This window comes from Dermacentor variabilis, chromosome 4 (genome assembly GCF_050947875.1).
Source record: "Dermacentor variabilis isolate Ectoservices chromosome 4, ASM5094787v1, whole genome shotgun sequence".
Taxonomy (NCBI): Eukaryota; Metazoa; Arthropoda; class Arachnida; order Ixodida; family Ixodidae; genus Dermacentor; species Dermacentor variabilis.
This window is the reverse complement of record NC_134571.1, coordinates 43421337-43441668: the sequence shown is the minus strand read 5'-3', so window position 1 is coordinate 43441668 and position 20332 is coordinate 43421337. Positions and strand designations below refer to the sequence as shown.

Genomic DNA, 20332 nt, shown 5'->3' with positions numbered 1-20332 from the left:
TGTCGTACTTAATCCCTGAAGTGCAAGCAATGCGAACGACTTGCCGTGCCTCCCAAAGAGTTGTCCTGGAGCGGAGCAGGGGAAATTGAAACTGATATGGCTCTGGGATTCGCGGGCGAAAAAGTAGCTCGAAGTGGGAGTGCGTAAGGACCGGGCGCCGACTCTGCGAAATCATCGCAGTGACAGGCGCACCGCCCTCGTCTCGTGAGTTTTCTGTCTTTCGTTCTTTTCTTTCAGCTTGTTTTTCGTTTTTTTTTTTCTCACTGATTCGGTCCGCTGCGGCCGAGGTGGGTGCTCGGCCATGCCAGCTCCATTTGCGCTGCTTGCTTCAGCGGTCGCCTCGTCTCTTTTTCTCCACGCATCCACGCGTACTCGCTTGGGGAGAATAAGAAAAAAAAAAAAGGAAATAGTGATGGGTAACCTGCCAAGAGAAGAGCTGCAGGCATGCGCGCGCTGGAGCGGTGGAACAGCTTTTGTTCGAGCCCGTTGTGAAAGATTAAAAAGAAAAAAGGAAAAAGAAGAGGCGCGCGAGTCTTTGAAGAAGTGTTGCTCGTACCAGCTCGGCTCTGCGGTGAATACTGCTCGAGGTGCCGACCTGCATCGGGATGTGCGGGCCGGAGCCTCGGAGGGATTTACCGCTCAACCCCATCGACAAATCGACCAACAGAGTTTGACAACTTTTGCTGAGTTGGCCACTGATTAGCTCGATGGAGTATCGTGTTCGAAAACCCGCCGCTGCTGACATACACGCAGACAGCAAATGGTTATTGTGCTATAGAAAGCTAGCTCAACGTTAACCTTCTATAGCTAGCGAATGAATATATCAACTTTGTGTAAAGGACAGACGGCTACAGGAAAGACGACTGTGCGTAATTGGGCAGGCACGAATGACGCTGTCTCGGGCTTAAATTTAGTGCGTGGCCTCTGTTCTGGCTCCATGTGGACCGGGTGAGCGAACGATGTCTGCGAGTTACCACGTAGGTACCGATGTGGCGTTTAAACCTATTCTCTTTGTCAAGTCCAAGGTTCAAAGGTGTGGCAAGCTGTTTCGATACAGGAGTTGTGGGTTCTCTCTCTCTGTCTCTCTCGAGGTAAGAATTCAAAACTAGAAAAGGCAGACGTTTCGAACATTTTGACGGGCCGTCAAGCGAGGAGTGTGGCAGGCGACAGCACTTTGTTAGGTATAGGTGTCCTTCAACACCTACCCTGTACGAGCATAGCTGCATAACGTCACTGCACCACCGTTACGCAGGCGAAGCCTGCAGCGGCCACCTAAGGGCGCTGTCGTCCGTGGGGAGCGGCTAGACCGCTGTTGCACGGCCAAAAGCGGTGTTCACAACACATTTTACATTGCATACTTCACGCGACCTGTACTTTGTCCCGCCTTAGTTCGCGCACGCGTTCTGTTGAGGCGTCACGAATCACGGAACGTGCCGTGATCCTGCTTCGACGTTTCTTTCCCATCTCACGTTACACTTGCATTGAATCATTCCTTTTGTTCTGTACTAGTCAAAGTTAGCCACTGCGTTCAAAGAAAAAAGAAAAAATTGAAAAAACACGGTGCAAAATACAATTTTAATACCGACGGTATTCGGTCGTCCTCTGGCGACCGAACACCGTAGGTCTTGTAATCGTATCTTGCACCATGATTTTCTTTCTTTCTTTCTTTGAACACTTTGGCTAACGTTAGCTGGGACACAGGCACATCTTCGCCGCTGCGTATCATGCTCACTCCTATTTTTCCGGTTTTTAGACGGCTTACACGTTTCGCACCTTGATGCAGAATACGTGGCTACTCTTGATCTCTGTATAGTGCCCCACGGTATAGCGTATTCAGGATCAGCTCGACGTATGGAACTTGCTCGGACAGCTTTGCCGGCACGTGGCGCTGAATTCAGTTGCTGAGTCGCTACCACGATGTTGTAGTACTAGAGTGAAAGTTGGAACTGCTGTGTGCCTTTGGGAGTGTGCTAACTTGGTTTCCTTGTCGGCGCTGTCGCACGACCTATACAGAACGTATGTGTATACAACCCTGATATGTGTGTGTGTGTGTTTAAATTCGAGCAGAACTTTAAAAAATCGCGCAGGGCACACAATACAATTTGGCGTGTTCAGCCAAATAATCTAGGTTGGCGGACATAACTTACACGACAAATTGACAAGCCCAGGTAGGTGATTGAAACGATTCGCTAATTAACTTGCTAATTTTAGTATTAGGGCACACGTGGGAATTGCGAAATTGAAGGCGATCAGTGGTAAAGTCACGCTTGCTTAGAAGAAATCCCAAGACTATAGCGCCGCTTTTAAAGAAAATGTGCTACGATGAATACAGCTACCAGTTTGGTATCTTAACTGAAATGACAATTCATTCTTTAACAGACTTCGGGAACGGATAGGTCAGAAGTCGTGGCCTGAGGATAGCCGGGTGTTTCTGCGGAGAGTTTTAATAACTTTAAAGAAATAATCTACCAGTTACTACCAGTTAATCTACCAGCTGCCAGTTTGGTATCTTAACTGAAATGACAATTCATTCTTTAGCAGACTTCGGGAACGGATAGGTCAGAAGTCGTGGCCTGAGGATAGCCGGGTGTTTCTGCGGAGAGTTTTAATAACTTTAAAAAATAATCTGTGGCAGATATAGCGCAATTATAGTGCTTGAGCTGGTCCGCTCGAAGAGGCGGATATTACCTGCTCAAGAAATTGAGGTGCCTAAACTACTGATTGACGAAAATTTGCTAGTTAAGTTCTAACTAATTATCTCGCATCGCATATTGCAAACAGGTATTGGCATGTTTGGGCAGTCCAGCTCAAAAATTATAACTGCGCTATCTGTCACAGATGATTTTTTTTAAAAGTTATACTCAGTCATCGCAGAAATACCCGGTTAAGCAGACGTGGCGTCGCTGCTGTTCGGCTTCAATCTCGCAATTGGAATATGAGCCCTAAAATGAATAATTAAAGAAAGTAAGTTAGTGACTCTTCCTAATGAGCTACCAGAACATAGAGATTTCTCATGAAGTTTATTCCCATCTCTGCCAGAAATTTAAAAGTAAAAGCGGGTGATTAGGCGCCATTTGTCGCATTCCATTTTGAAAATTCTGCTCGATGTGCCATTGTGGCGAAACTGGGGCAAGTCGTTTCGAAGTCCTTTGTGGCGCGAGGTCTCTAGGAATCGTCTCAATCCTGCTTTCTCGTGGACTGTTTGCTTATCTGTGCTCTGGGTGCGTTCGGAAGGAATCTTTCCAAAGTGCGCAACGCTGAACGTCATAATTTTCTGTTCGGTCGCAGAGCGCTGCAGCAGCAGCAGCCGCCGTCGCAGGCGCTGAGCAATGGCGCGGTGTCGTCGAGGCTGTGCTGGCCGCCGTCGTCCGCCGCGGTTTCCGCGGACTCGGACTCGCTGCGGCGCCGCAAGGTGCACAAGTGCGACTTCGAGGGCTGCCAGAAGGTCTACACCAAGAGCTCCCACCTCAAGGCGCACAAGCGCACGCACACAGGTATGTAATACGCCCGGGATGACGTACACGTGAGTTCGCTGCCTCTGTCTGCCCGCTGCTCTCCTACGTGTATTGCACTCTGCTATGCAGTTGAAGGCTTGCGCGCGCCGAGTGTGTTGTCGTCGTCATTATGGAAGGTCGGTATATATTCCGGTCGGTTCCGTTGCCGAGACCGATTCTGGGCCTCGGCGCGAAGGAAGGCAGAAGCGCCCGCGTGCTTACCTTTTTTGGACCTCGGGTCGTCAAAATTAAGTTAGCGCTATAGTCGTCCCCATCATAACTATGCAGTGGAGCACAGGCGTTGCACTGAGACGCCGAATAAAAGCACATTATCACTCACTCACTCACTCACTCACTCACTCACTCACTCACTCACTCACTCACTCACTCACTCACTCACTCACTCACTCACTCACTCACTCACTCACTCACTCAATCACTCACTCACTCACTCACTCAATCACTCACTCACTCACTCAATCACTCAATCACTCACTCACTCACTCACTCAATCACTCAATCACTCAATCACTCACTCACTCACTCACTCACTCAATCACTCACTCACTCACTCACTCAATCACTCACTCAATCAATCAATCAGTCAGTCGGTCGATCTCATTGTCAATCACGTAAGTCACGGCAGTCACATCAGTCGATCAATCGATTGGTCGATCTGTCAGTCACGGTATTCGGTCGGTCGTTTGGCCACTCAGTCATGCCAGTCATATCAGTCGGTCACGTGACGTCAATCTGTCACGGCAGTCACATCAATCCCATCACAGCATACACATCAGACTTGCCCAACTTGCAGTAATCCAACACATTAATCGGTCGTCGGTCGGTCGGTCGCATCAATCAGTCAGTCACTGTAGCCAGTAGCACCAGTCGCATCAGTCATGTCACGCCAGCCACATTACTCAATCAATCAGGCTGTTCGTCGGTCAGTCGTACTAGTCGGTCGGCCAGTCGGTTATACTAGTCGGTCGGTCGATCGGCTAGCCGATAGTCAGTCAGTCATGCCAGTCCCATCAGTCAGACCATCTGGCAGCCACATCAGCCACTGAAGTCACGTCACATTCACGCCAGTCACATTAGTCGGTCAATTGATGTTCCAATTGCAAAACGTACTTTCGAGGAAAATGATCAGACTAAACGTCGCTCGCGTCCTCCACTGAATAATATGGGCTGTTGACATGCGCACATGACGTCACGGCTCAAAGCACGCAGTCCTTGTTAGCTCTCTGGGAGCTGGCCGTTAGCGATATGCTCGGTCACGGTCACAAGCTGCCTGCGCGTTTCCCTTCCCAATGTTCCCGGACTTTGCTCAATGGCTTCATTGCGGCGCTGACACTTTGAGAGGGCAACGTGTGCAGTAGTACATAGATAACCAGCATAGGTTTCGTGCAGGACATCGTTCGCTGGCTTTTTGTTTCTGCGAGAAGCCGCGGGATCAGCGCGCTTTTCGGCAGTGAGTGTGCGCCGACGTGCATATAGCATTTCGATGTGTCTATGCTAAAGCATAAGCTTATTAATGGCCGTTTCGGAGGCAGCCGAAGCAACGGTGACCTGTGTTGTATGGCTTTCCGTTGACATAAATGCCGGCGGCCTATTCGCGATTCCAAGTAAACGCTCGCCACTTAGCGGCCGCGCCGAGAAACAGCCGATCCAGGTTCAGGCTTGAAGCCAAAGGGGCTCTACTATGGCGGCAGATGCGCTCAATGTCCCGCACGTAGTTCGAAAACCGCCCTGACGCCGCCGCGCAAAATCCTGAAAAATAAATAAATAAATAAATAAATAAATAAATAAACTACGGACGTAGAAAGACTTCTGTCGTGTACCATTCTGCGTGTGATCGCATTGGCAAGACAGCGATGTACGATTTCATCTTTGCCTGAAAGAAGCAGACGACGTGCCTCGGAGAGCGGATAATAAACTCCCGAATTAGGAAAAGATGACTAACACTATGCTGCTTTGTTCGAAACACTTCACTTGGGACGACTTCTTACTTCCCGGCAGGTATAGACCATTGCTTTCTTTTTATTTATTTTAAATATCCGACTGGCGTTTCAAATCGCGGGTTGTACTCTGTTTAGACAGGCCCTTTGATAATGGTTTACACTTAAGTTCCATTTGCTTTTGTTAGCTTGTAGCTTTCTGCCCAGAATTATTGCTAACAATGTTTTAAGCAGCAGGAATATTCTCGCTAATGTACTTCTGTCTGCAGACATGGTAGCAGGAATGATACCTGCCTCGGAAGACCTGAAGTTAATCACGGCACATGTTATGCCGTGAGGCTATATATCGTTTTCATAGCCTACTTTAGTTTAGCGGTGCAAGCAGGTGTTGTTTTCTCATTCAACGAGATGCATGAGCTGTCAGTTTATTTGCTGGCAAGGAAGTTAGAACCAACTGCAAACCGCGCTCGTTCCGGCTTTGGAGCGTATACGCGCACAGCTCCGCTAGTTTGCTTTCCAACACTGAACACACAGCTGAATTCAGTTACAACTGGTTCAGTTAGTTTCCAAGTCATGCATTTACACTGATACAAGTGACTTTGCCCAAAAGAAAGCCCTCGCTAAATTTTGGAAACCTGCTTAAGGAAACCTCACTTGGTCGTATTGGTGGTTCACTTCTCACGCTTCATCGGGCTTTGAGAAATCCCGTAGGCGGCGGTGTGTGCTTTGTTCCCAAGAGAACAAGCGCCACTCATCGAACGCAGACGACCTTATCACACGCATGAGCTTACTATAAAAAAGAAAGCTGCACCCCGACTCACAAATGAAACTTTCATTTGTTTTTATCCCAAGACAGACTGGCTGTAGGTAACTTAGCAGTTTTTAGCCTTGTTATATCAGTGAAGAATATGCGTATTTAACTTCTGAAAGCACGACATACAATAATATGTTGTGAGATGTATGTGGTATACGACAGCAGGAGTTGCAGTGCGGAGTTATGAAGGTCGAAAACAGTCATGTATCGTACCTGTACCAGTGGAGCAAGGCCGCGAACAGGTGCTCGCACCTTTCGAAGATGCTCGCTACGCATTAACATTTCCCCTTTTTAACCTCCGGCTCTCTTGAAAAGCACTTTGTCTTCAAACAAATCTGCTCGCTGGGAAGGCCGGACGTTTGCACGTACAGCACAACTATTTCCGCGGATGCGTCGCTGAAATCCTTGAGACCAGTCTAAATGAGGTGATCGACAACCAGGACCCTTTCCGTTTCGACGAAACACTTCGATGCGACGCCGCAAACGAGAAACGTGAGCAAGGTATTAAGCGAAAGAGCCGCCGTAAAACCTGTATGTTGTAGCCACCTTTGCTTACTTGGGAGAGCGTTGCGAGCACAGGTTATAACGGATTCTGGAGTTGCCAATATCTTTGTCATTGCTTTTCTTTCTTCTCTCCTACACGGAAATGGGACTGGCGCCGCGCTACCGACTTCGCAATCATCAATCGCCATGGTTGGGCTAATCTTTGTCCTTTTATTTTGTTTAGATTCTGCGTAATAGAAATCGCTATTACGAGCTGTCCACGAGGGCACAGCTTTCATTGATCGGTCCATCGACTGGCCGACTGGCTTGTTGTGGCTTAGCCGCGCCATGAGAGATGAGGCTGCACTTGCTGTAGCAGCAATAAATCACGCCGGATTCTTTCCTTATGCGCTCTTCATTAACCCTCGTTATGGACGCAGGTATAGAAGAGACGAAATCCAGGCGAGTGTATACAAGATGGGGATGCTAATTGCAGTATGAGATTGGTGGTGATCCATTCTCCGCGTATATAGCACGTTTCAGAGGAAGCAAGGAAGCCGCTTCGGGTATTTCATCTCAATAAGCGAGGCGTAAGCGTGCGTTTCTTTTCAGGTGCCGCGATGGCCACATGTATTAGCCAAAATGCCTTGGCCCATGATGATAGCTGTGGCAAACGCGGAAGAGTTGACGGTCGCGCACCTCCGGCACCGGCCAGCGCACACGGCTTGTGACCTCTGGGCGAGCAGTATTTAATCGCGCTAGTAACGCACGCACGAAGCCAGAATTGGAGCTGAGCCGCACACGGGTGCGTTACTTGTGATGTGCTGAATCAACCGCGCGCATCCGCGCGGATGGCGTGTGTACTTGCTTTCTGCGGTGCACTGTGACCCTCTTCTGGTTCCAGCCTGAGGTGACGGTGATTGCACTGTGGCCGCAGCCCGTATGCGCAGTGTGTAGTATATATAATAATGTGAGATGATTTGCATGCAATAACCCCATTTGCACTGCAAGTATACCCCGCAGCATGAAGCTATATTAAGGGCTGCATTGTTTTGGAACCTGCGTGATGCACTCCTCCTCCGCGTCATCTTTAGCGGGCGAGTGAGTTAACTGCAGGCGGGCCTAACTCATTTTTCTGCGCCAACTATACTGCGAAGTAGGTTGCATCGCGCGTAAGTCTTCAAGAGCGGAATGTTGCAGCTTACCGAAAGGCGCACAAGAGAGAAAGCTCTTTGGATGGAAAAAAATGGCTAAGTGGTGTAATGGCGCTCCGTTGCTATATAAGTGCGAGGTTGCGCTTTTGATTTCTGGCCACGGAGGTATAGCATTCTGATGAATGTGTAATGCGAGAGCCTCCGTTTCAGCGAGACTTCAGCTAACCCTGGATACTGGATTAACTCCGGTATACTGAAAACTAATCCGGAGGCCTCTTCCGTGTGGCGACGCCAGTCATAGCCCCAGGTTTGGGTTTGGACCATTAGGAGGCCATTCTATCGACCTCGCAGAACAACAACTTGTTGGTTGGCATCCTGTGAATCATCAGTGGTTCGTTCGACCTGATGCTGGCATCCGCATCTCGTCAGTTTCCGCAAACGGCCATCACAGAAAATTGCACGTTCCGGGTCATCCTCCCAGGCGCTCTTGTCGATCACCACCTGGACGAGTGTATACGTATACATAATGCGGCCGCAACCAGCCACCACTGATCGTGCAGTTCTATAACGACACCCGTTATTGTTCATTCCCCTTCTTTCTTCTCACAAAACTCTCGCACGCCTAGCAGAGCACCAGTCCGCGGACTGCTGCAGGCGGACGCAACGCAACACTTGCCTGATCGATTGATCATTGTTATTAGTGGCGGTGGCTATACATCGCGGCTGCTGCTGCTGCTTCGCCTAACGAATCGCCGTCGCTGTTTACCCAGAACCCTGTCAGCTCTTCGCCCTGTTAGGGAGCCATTACTCGGCCAAAAACTGGCGGGGCTGCGCCCGCCAACGAGCTCCAATGGCCCCCTCCCTCCCTCCCTCGCTGCATGCATAGCGCCTCTAATCGAGTACATATACAGCTGCGCGCGCGCGCGCGGCGGCGGTGGCGGCGGCGGGTGTAATTGCGAGCAGCGGGCACTTGTGCGCGTAATTGATGCGACGCGGCGGGCCGCATGCATGCAACGCGTGCGGCGCGCGCGGGGCGAGCCCAGGAAACGACGGCGCTTGCGTGGGCGTCAGCCGCGCCCCGCGCTTGCTGGGGCGAGCCGGCCGGCCGCTGGCTGTGTGCGAAGGCGCGCCCGGCCATTGTCTTCTCGAAGCGACGCCGGCGCAGCATCCCGCGCTAAACAATTTCCGCTCTTCCATCGCGCGCGCGCGCTGCGTTCCTCGGGTCTTCGGAGGTCTCTCGCTTATTAGCGCCGCAGCGGGCCCGGCGAGCTGGAGGGTGAAAAAGAAATAATAAGGACAAAACGCGAGGGACGCATACCGTGGGGCGCGGAAGTCTCCTCTTACCATCTCCCACCACCTTCGACTTCTTTTTTTTTTTTTCCTTTTTGCGTGGTACCGAGTCATCTAGCGAGGCCTGCAGTCCGGGCACGTAATATGCGGAATGGTACCATATACGTGTACACCTATAACGCACGTTCGCGCGAGCTTTGCATCCCGGGAGGAGGATTCCGTGCGGTGTATGTAGGGCTGCGGGGTGACTTGTGTGGAAGCGCGTTCACTGATTCCCGGCACGCGGACGTCATCTCTCCATTTGGTGCTTCGATTGCTCGAGTAAGAACGCCGAAAGCGAAATCCCGATGAAATCTGTTGTGGCCGCATGTTTTGTAAGGTATATACGTCACAGCGTGTCTTCGCGGAGACATCCATCGCCGTAGATGTTCTGGAGTGAATCCGAGCGATGTGCATCCGGCTGTAAAGATTGCGGCTTTTGGTTCACAAATGCGGTCGTGTCACAAGTAGCACTGTTAGCGGGGGCAATTTCGGACCAACCTTATCCGATGCGGGTCCACTGTCCAGTGCGGTCCAACGTTGGGTCTACGTTCGTTTTTCTTCCAACACGCGCTCCCAGGGGCGTCGCCATGACGCCCTCTGCAGGGTGTTGTGAATCCGCGTGAGCCACCGCTCAGAAGCACTGCAGAATTGGCATCGGTGCGCTTTGTACTAAAGCACAACAGTCCAGAGAGCCGCATTTTCTCCCACTGATGGAGAGGCTTTCTACGCGTGGGACGCGTTCTTGAAGGACGGGTGCCGACCACAGTTACAAATTCGTGATAGAAACGATATAACAACAATGGCACCGAGAAGCTAATAATCTTTCAGAGGAAAAGCTTCATGGGAACCCCGCTCTTGTGGAAGAAACAGCCATGTGCACTTACGCTTCCTTTCTTTCTTTCTTTCTTTCTTTCTTTCTTTCTTTCTTTCTTTCTTTCTTTCTTTCTTTCTTTCTGCGATCACTTCGTTGGCCGCCAACCACTTTATCAGTGGCCGTCGCCGCGGGAGCAACACGCGAGACGCAAAACCCAGCCCGCATCAGCCAGTGGTGTACACACGAATCAGACGTCCGAGTGCGCAGTATATATAGTGTAGACGACTCCCGGACACGCGCGCGCGGAGTACAGGGAAACTGCAGGCTAATGGAATTTTATTGCGGCGATTTTCCTGCGAGATTCTGTGGGAGCGCCGCCTCGCGACACGACGAGCCGGGGCGTGGTGCGCGCCCGCGCTACGGGATTTTTTTTTTTTTTCCTTCTTTCGGCGAGCAAATGCACTCGAGTACACACACCTCGCCGATACGTCGCGCCCATGCATGTACACGCGCGGCCACGAGGGATGTCATCATGAGATGCTCAGTGTACTGGTTTATCCTCGGACCGCAGAAGCAACATTGGGTTTGGTCATTCTTTGGCATTGACACCGCCTGCGCGTTACCATGCATGCATGGTGTCGCCGAATGCTTCTGCGCCGCGGCGTATTAACGACGTCTTTCTTGTGCGAGACAGTTAGGGTGTCCTTCTTCTCCCTCATTGTATGACGATAGTCTCGGCTCTGGCATCTCTAGCTTTACATTCATCTTAACTTTACATTCAGCGGGGCGCTCAAATTTGCTATACCTACAGCAGCGCCAGATCACCTGGCCTATATATATATATATATATATATATATATATATATATATATATATATATATATATATATATATATATATATATATATATATATATATATATATATATGATCGGAGGAATCGCTATCTTGTAGGAGGCGTTGCGCGCGTTCACGATGCCCTCTATAACCATCGTTAAACTCGAGGGAAGCGTCCCTACGTTCTTCATAGTACAAGCTTAAGCACCGTATGCGTGATAAGCTTCGCTTATCAAATTCAATCGATCAATCAGCCGAAACGACGATATGATTATGAAGCACGCCATGCATAGTGCGGGGCTCCGGAATAATTTCGACCACCCGGGGTTCTTTAACGTGCACCCAGTGCACGGTGCACGGGTGTTTTTGCGTTCCGTCCCCATCATACACACACACACACACACACACACACACACACACACACACACACACACACACACACACACACACACACACACACACACACACACACACACATATATATATGCTGCCGCCGCGGCCGGGATCGAGCCCGCGACCTCCAGCTTAGCAGCGCATTGCCATAGCCCTGCATAGGCTACTGCGACGGGTGCTTATAACAAGCTCAAGCAAGCCTTGAAAGGGACGCGCGTATGTTGTTGCTGTTAAGGGTTTCGTTTCCGTCGTAATCGAGCGGCTGGCGTCGGCAGATCTTCTACAGGGTGTTGAAACAGCCACGCCATCTGGCTATAGTGCCTGCGGTGCCGTAGCGTGCGATCGCTTATTGGGTCACTTGCCTTCTCCCAAGTTCACGTACTACAGGCGCCTGTGGTGAGAAAAGGATGTCGCCTCGGCCGTGGCCGTGTGTGTGGCGCTGGCTAACACTCCCGAACTATATAGGCTTAACGCATGTATACACGTCGCGCGCAATTTGAGCTGCCAAGCGTACGGTGCCCGTGGTTGAAGGGGACTCAAGACTGGAGAACATGCGAAGAACTGGAGAAGTAAAGACCACTTCCATTGCGTGTATCGATGAACCCAATTTTTCGTATGTCGGCGCCGCCGTGTGGCGCCTCTGACCTCGCGGGAACCGTGTTGCTGTTCACATTGCGCGCGACTGTACGTATATGTATAGATACCCACGAAGGTTACGGAGCGAAGAGCCGTCTATGGTATACTCACGCGGAGATTGTGCGTTCGGCTGCTACCGGCGGATAGTTGGCTTTTCTTCAATTTTAATTTCCCGTTTTCTTTAATGTGTACGAATATGAAGCTTATCACAACATTACCTCTTATTTATAATTGCTTCTATATACATAAGAGACAGAGTTAATTTACTCTGTGCCTTATTTTGCTTCATTGTCCATTGGTTTCATATGGTTGAAACTCTCTGTGGTGTGGCATCCAAGACAACGCTTAATTTCCGTGGAACCCTAGCACGCACCTTAGTCCGCAGTACTAAGTGGCAACCGACGCATGCAGTGCATGCTGCACTGCGCACGGCGTAGAAGCCGGACACGCCAACTGAACAAGAATACAGCTTTGTTGCGGCACCTTCGCCCCGTAATCCTTTGGAGCTGAAAGTAGATAACCCCTCTCCGCTTGGGCTGTCAGGTACACATTTCTGTTTGGGATATTTAGGGCCTCCTGCCGTGAATTCTTCCTGGCAACGTTTTTTTTCAGTCGTCGACAAAGGGTTGATACGTTGGTGCCGCTACGTGTTAAGCAACAGTTCCTTTCCGTGCGTCATGCCAACCGCGAGGAAATAATAATAAAACGGGCAGTGTACCGTAGTATTGTTATTAGCATGCCTGCCCGGGTGGGCTCCTGTTTGTTTCAGTCCTTCCGCGTCCATTTCTCAATATTCCTCGATCCGGAGAAGACCTCGTCATTTGTGGGGCCGTAAGTCGGCACGCGTGTCTCGTCTCCCCTGGAACGGAATCGCAGCGTAACAGAGTTAACGACCCCAGCGAGAGTGAAATTAGGACACGGGGGCGACGTTTCGTAATAGGGCAACGGCGGCGTATATTGCAGCGAATTTTCGACCCCATGCTGAGCGTGCGTCCCATAGGTGGTGTCGGTTCCTCCCGCGTGTGTCACGCGACCGAGAGAGTTTCGTGCCGAAAACCGTTCGCTTGCGCTTCCTACGTAGGTTCCTCGGTTCACGCACCTCCGCGCGCGCGTTTCGCCGTGAGTCGCTCGGCGCGGGCGGAACAGCGCGCCGCTGTCGCTGGCCGTGCGCCCCTTCCCCACCCAGCCCCACACGCCCGCCTGGCGGTGCCCGCCCGGGGCCTTGCCTTTCCTTTGAGAAAACACGGGCCCGCCCGACACAGGCCCGCGGGCGTGTTTGTGTTGTGTGCGTGCGTGTCTCGCCCGCGTCTCTTCTCGGCGCGCCGCCGCTACGCCCTCGTCGGGCTTCACCGGAGCCCGTTCGGGCGATGCCTCACCCGACCACCGTCGCCCCTCGCGGGAGGGACACCACCGCCGGGTCGCCACGTGCTAGTGTTGTCGTAGCGAGGTGGAAACGAGGTTAACTACACGGTTTTTTTTTTTCGTCTCGCTGAAATCTGTGCAGCGCGTCCGCGGAGACTCCTCGTCGGTCGACCTCTGATATAGGCAAGGTGTATAGCTCGTCGCAGACCCACTGCATGCAGTTAAAGCAAACGACGGAGATCCAAACTCCTTACACTAGCGAGTCAATTTCCTGATAGCGACAATAAATGAATGCCGATAAATTGGGTAAGAAGAAACGTCAAAAGTTCCGAAAATCAATAGCGAAGTGAGCTAATACGAGCGAACGCGGTGCCGTATGGTCATTTATTATAGCATCAGCATATAGATAGATATTAAAGGCGACCATAGGCAACACAATACCCTACACACCGAGTCCCAAAGAGCGGATAGAGGCATATGTGGCGGCGATGTGGTCATGGATGTAAAGGTACACAGATGACCGTGATGCACGGATGAGATATCCACGCGGCCAACATGTGTAGTGCGCTCTCGAGAACTCTCGCCGAAATGTCTTACAAGATTGCTGCGTGGCGCTTGGGTGTCGCACGAATTCACTCGGGTGATATATAGCGTAGAGTTTATTATTCGGGTGCGCGGACCTCCGAGTTTGGGCGTCGCGCGCAGGCGCCCGCAGATCTTGGAGTCCGTGGCGGGCGGTATACCACGAGTGATGCACCGTTTTCTTCCATGCTCCATTGGGTTTGCCAAAGCGCACCTTCCACGACGCTGCATCGCTTTTGTTCGACGAGTTGTTATAAGGCGGCCGATACGAGATCCGTAGGAGACGACGAGAGGTCGTTATAACGGTATACGGCCTGCGGCGCTTCTCGCCACAGGCGATAACTGGTAGGGAATCAAACGAAAGGATGGTCTTTGAAACGAAGATACAGCGTCAAGACAATTGGAGGTCGCCGGTTTCAGATCCCTCCAGGCCGGTATACCTCAAAGCTGCGCCCGCGGCCCACGCTGTCCCTCTCTCCTGCGAATATGCACGAGGCACTCGCAAGATCCACCTTAACCGGCTCCGCGCGTACGAACGGTACGGCGGGCGCGGCCCTGCGAGGTCTCGTGTCCCACAATGCTTGGACCGAGCCCAAAATTGTCTTGCTTCGTGCAGACCGGCGTATATATACTGACGAGGAAAAGGGTGAGCGCCTATGGATGAAGTCGTCGACAGGTTTGGATCGGGGCGCGAATTTCTCGCTTCGCAGCGGCCACTGCCAAAGAGACACGGAGGCGCCTCTCGGACGAGTAATTGGGCTCTTGGCTCAATCAGAGGGCGCCAGGCAGCTCGCAGGCACACGGCGGCGCGCCGTACTGGTAACAAGGCTTATATTGATCCAAGTGGAGCGCGCCGCGCGGACCACCGTGGATATATATATATATATATATATATATATATATATATATATATATATATATATTGAGTTATGTTCAAGGTCCAGAACGCTTTTTTTATGAGGTAAGCCAACATATGACACTCCGCCTCGCATCAACCAGGAAGGATGCAAGCTCGCATAGGACACTGTGCCAAGGACTTAACAGAGACAGTTACGCTAAAGTTACCATCCGCGTGGACCTGAGAGCGGTAATAGTAGTGGGTGCTATTGCCCTTGCTCACTTTGCGGCGTTTCCTTCCCTCTTTGTTTATACGAATCTTCTGACAAGAAATCTACAGAGGCGGTTATAAGCTCAGCGTCGTACGCGGCGACTAATTCGTCTGCTCGTGCTACAGCGCGATTGCCAACACTGTCGCGCGTCAGAAAGCGTGTAGACACGCGTCAAGTATACGTGCGATACAACGCGCGCAATGCAGAGAATGGTCTGTATGTATATCCGGTAACTCCGGCATGACAGCACGCACTGTTCACGTGTGGTTAGACTAATTTCTTCCTGGTGTGAGCCCCGCGTGCGACGATGAATTCGACCAGAATTAAATGCTGGAAGAAAAAGAGAGAGGGAGGGGGGGGATAGTCCAACATTCGGTGAACTGGTTATGCTGCAGCCAGCACATATTCTTGACAGGCACGGAAGTGCAGTGCCTAAAGCCTGCGTATATGCATGCTGCCTCGTGTTTAATTTATTCTTCTTTTTCGTTCCCGTTTATGAGGTGTACATGAATGTGGCCTTCGGGAGGAATTACCGCGGCGTGCACTGTATAGGTAAACGAATTAGAAGACGTATCACGCAGGAAGAGATAAATGAAATGAATGCATACAGCTGTAGAGTGAGAGGAGGGAAGTTGAACAAGCGGAGAAAGTAACGTCACGGCGAGGAAAAGAAAGAAAAATGAAAAAGGGTAAATAATAGATGGCGCTCGAGGGGGGAGATGCACTTGTGTCAGGACCACAGTTGACCGGCTTTTCCCTCCTCGCACGCTTCAATCCCTTCTTGCGTGGCGGTCCGGACGGGCACTGAGATTTGCTCGAGTGTACGAATGAACGTGTCCCGGCTAGCAATGCGTCGGCGGGCTAATTTAGAGCCGCTCGATCCTCATTCGGCAAGACGCGGCGAGGCGGCCGGGACGATTACATGAAAACCGGATTAAATCGGCGCGCGTGCGAGGCTTGCGAGCCGCCCGCTGCACGCAGCCGGCGATTTCTTTACTGCTGCCCATCGCGAACGTGGTGGCCTCGTAGCGCGCGCCCGAGCAGCGGAGCCGCGCGGGATGGTAAATAAATGCGGCACGTGAGCGAAGCCGTGCGTTGTACGCGCCCGCGGTGGGCGACCGAGTCCGCTCGCCGGCACGAAAAAGAGATGCGGCGGCGGGTGGAGGGGGCACCACTGGGTCACGGAGGTCTGGCGGGGGGACCGGTTTGCCGGGGGCGTGCTTCTTCTTGCACGGAGCGCGTGCCCATGCAAATGCCGCGGCGGCGGCGGCGGCGGCGGCGGCAGCCGCCCTCCCCTGGCCGGAAGTGGCTCTTCTGCTTTGCGCTGCGGGGAAAGTATACGGTGCGCGCACCCCCCACCCCACACGCCGCCCCGGGCTGAGCCGCTGCTGCCACGGCGAGGACTCGTCGTTGGCGGTGCAGCGTTGTTGGAAGTGGGAGCGCGCGGCGTCGGCCTTCCAGACGGCCGCTGAATCAGTCCACGCGCGCGCGAGCTCTCTCTGGGCGTGCTTTGGCTGCGGTTTCGGTTTCGCCGGCTGTATATATATATATATATATATATATATATATATATATATATGATGTTGTCGTCCAATCGGTTGCCGACTAGCTGACCATCTGTCCGCGCATCTTCGTTAGGCTTGTACTTCAGCAACCGTGGTATTGCCGCCTTTCGTGATTGGATGCCCGGTGTGGCTGCCGTACGTAATCCGTTGGCTGTTGTAGTTGGCCAGCCCCAGCGGTTCGCTATTGCGTGTTGATGACAGCGTGGCCGATTCGGCTCCGTGATTGGCCGACGCCACCTCTGTAGCTGCCGCTGCACTGCACGATATTATCAGTAGAGCGGAGAGCATGCCGGCGCGAGCTGGGTAGCAGCGGATAGTCCCAACTGTCTTTCGGAGCGCCGGCGCTGGGCCGGGCCTCCCGAATGAGCCGGCTAGGCCGCTTCTCCTCTCGAAAACGCCCAGCCGAGAACGCGAAAGAGCGACCGTCGCCCTCAGTGCGAGAACGCACGTTGAGCTACGACAGATCGTCGTCGTCGTCGTCGCTTCTCGGTGTGACTGGCGGGCAACGCCGCGCTTGCAGGGGCGGACCTGCGATATATACCGGGCGTGCCGGACCTCGGTGCTGCTCGCGGCATCGCGCGCGCGCGTGCCACGCGAGCCCTTCGTTGTCGTCGCAACGTCAAGCGGCATTCTTCTTCCTTCACTTCGTCTGAACGAGCCGCGCCCCGCCGCTGTTTTTCTGCCAGTATACCTATAGGTATACTGGAAACAGACTGGCTGGCTTTGGAAAGTTGTCGGCCAGGTGTGCGTGTGGACGATGCTGTTTGACAAACGCATATGCTCCTCATTCGCCGTGTCATTTTTTGTCGGAAAATCGTTCCGTCTCATTTTTTTTTTTTTTTTCACAGCAAGGCTGTTCAGGCCTACTTTCCCCACTATCGTGTCTGCGTGTAGTAAAAAAATCGCGAAGATATAGCAATGCCGGGCCGACCCGCGGCGGAGGTGAAGCAGGCGGTAAACACTCCCCTCCCCATACGTGGGCCGATCTCGAAGTTGTGAAATACCGGGCCGATCCACGGCAGAAGTGAAGCAGCTGGTAAACACTCCCCATACGGGGGCCGATCCCGAAGATATTGCAGCAATGCCGGGCCGACCCGTGGCGGAGGTGATCGAAGCAGGCTGTAAACGCTTCCCATACGTGGACCGATCTCGAAGTTGTGAAATACCGGGCTGATCCACGGCAGAAGTGAAGCAGGTGATGAACACTCCCCATACGTGGGCCGATCCCGAAGATATTGCAATGCCGGGCCGACCCGTGGCAGAGGTGATCGAAGCAGGCGGTAAACACTCCCCATACGTGGGCCGATCTCGAAGTTGTGAAATACCGGGCTGATCCACGGCGGAAGTGAAGCAGCTGGTAAACACTCCCCACACGTGGGCCGATCGCGAAGATATTGCAATGCCGGGCCAACCCGTAGCGGAGGTGATAGAAGCAGGCGGTAAACGTGATCTTATCCTGAAGATAGTGGAATTCCCGGCCGGCTCGCGGCGGAGGTGCAGTTCGCCATTAAGGTGCCCACATACACAGCTTCGTCATCCTTCACAGAGTAGAAGGGCACTGACTGTTTTATATATGCATATATGTTTGTAACGCAGAACCACGGAGACGCATAAGGAAGGCGAAAGGCAAGCGTCCTTCCCGTCCGTCCCTGCGATTTTGCGCTGAAGACGTAGGAAAACGTCACGCGAAGATAGCCGAACCTCCACGCTTGTCCTATACGTTGTACACTCCCACGGTAGAACAGCGCTTTCTTCCGACGTTACACGATATATACGAGGACGGGCGAACGATAATGGTATAGTAGACAAAATGATCGACTGTATATACTGCAGCGAGAACCGTGGCTTCGGTTAGTTATGGACCGTTACCCCTGCACCGCCGCTGACCCTACTGCTGCAGTTGATGATGCCCCAGTGTGCTGCGGTGCTTTTCCTCGGCCTGCAGCTGGTTTCGACGACTTGTTGGAGCGAGGCGAAGGCCGTCCGCCGAGTTCACGGAGCTCCCGGCGCGGGGCATCTGATAGCCTCCGCGCCTCGACGTTGCGTAGGGCAAACTACTGGAAATGCAAATGATGATCGGCGTGTTGCTGTCATTGGTGTCGTGCGTGCGCCCGACTTTTCGTGCAGCCCATTTGTAAACTCTGGCGGCGCGTATGCTAAAGCAGGGTCTCGGGTTTGACGCCTGCGAAAAGCGTTTGCGTTCAAGCGCGTGTGCTCCATAGGACGCGTTTTTATAACGACGCGTTTCTGTTCTGATTCTTCTTGAGCAGAACACACAAAGCTTTTCAGTCTTAAGTGCTCTTCGCCATCGGTCGGCCGGCTTCGTTGATACATTGATCGTCATGATTGGCTGGCATTTGCTCTTAGCGCAAGAACTATTTTGGTAGCGCGCATACGCGTACTTTGAGTTTTTAGAAACGGGGAATCGGGCAATGTTTCGAAATGTAATTTAGCAGCTGCGAAAGTAAGCGGGACCCAGCTGTCCTGGGGCCTACACTCAATCTTTGACGACCGCGTATACGTGTCTACGGTGCGAAATCTCATTGACGAGCTATTTATTTGCTCGTCACACCTGGCTCTTATTCAAAAAGAAAAAATTTGTTACGCTACGAAACTGTTCGGTAACTGCGGGTGGCAGCCAAGCATGATATCGGACACATCATTATCGAAGGCGACCAGCCAATGACAAACGGCACTTACGAACGAAAAAGCCCCGTGAATGCTGCATGGCGTTACTGCGTGTATACACTGCGTTCGTCTATACCTGCGTGGCAACGGCGCGGTGCAATCCTTCGAGTGACCACGTAGAGGCCGAGTCAGCAGTCGCAGTTTGTGTTGCTTACAGGCACGTATTAGTCTGGCAGACGTGGCCAGTGACGGCACCGCCTGAGCGTCTCTTTCCGAGTCAAATATGTCGCCGAGAGTCAACCAGTCCAGCATCTCGCATGAATGGGACAAAAATGCGCGACCAGTTCCTTGCGCGCTGTATTCGTCCTTGTATATATACGACGTCTGAAATCTTGCTCTCTTGTCATGACTTTACGCTTCCAGCGACGGCCGTTGCTTCAAGCGACATGTACGCAATTCGTCACAAGCAGTCACACGAGACAAGCGTCGGCAATTCACGTCGATGACGCTATGTCTGGAGCATATATTTTAATTGCTTCCCAACCTTCATACTTGCTAAGCGTCATCCTTATATACGTGCGAGAAGCGTGTATACGGTAGGGTTTGCACAACTTGTCGATGCTTGTGTCGTGTGACATATCGTGTCAAATTGCGTACGATCTATCACGCTTGTGGCTGGAAGCAACGACTGTCGCTGGAAGCGTCATTTCCACAGCAAATAATGATTCTTCTACCCCAGGGCACCGAGGTCTGGTGGCCACGCGAACAATATCGTATACCGCCAGAACGAACACGTCTCCGCTTGCAACAAACAGGATCGATGCAATTGCGAGCGTTGGAAGTCATCTGTCGCGGTCGTGCCCATGGGCGCATGGACTTCGATCATGTGTGCGTCGTGCCACTGACTATGGAAGAACGCGAGTTAACATTTAAAAAAATAAAGTACGGGGAAACAGTGGCGAATCGTCCCTCGTATAATCACTGGCCCAAAATTTGTTTCCGGGACCCGCATCGCGCACCGAGACAGGAACTGGCTTCGGCGCGCGTTGCATTTTTCATCCGCATTACGCATTCATCCGGCTCCCAAGCAATTCGTTCTCCAAGCTTCGTTGTTGCAGTTCGTTGTCGTCATTAAAGCCGGCCCGCGGAGAAAAGCGGAAAGCGGGGCGGGG

The 20332-nt window shown here is 52.2% G+C and overlaps 1 protein-coding gene across 3 annotated transcripts in view; it reads left to right on the top strand.

Annotated features, from left to right (window-relative positions):
* Window positions 1-20332, top strand: part of LOC142579031 (uncharacterized) — a 135903-nt gene that overhangs the window by 108524 nt on the left and 7047 nt on the right. For all 3 annotated transcript variants that reach the window (XM_075688825.1, XM_075688823.1, XM_075688824.1), the window contains one exon: window positions 3289-3494. In XM_075688825.1, coding sequence (XP_075544940.1) covers window positions 3289-3494 — 206 coding nt within the window. The remainder of the gene's footprint in view (window positions 1-3288; window positions 3495-20332) is intronic.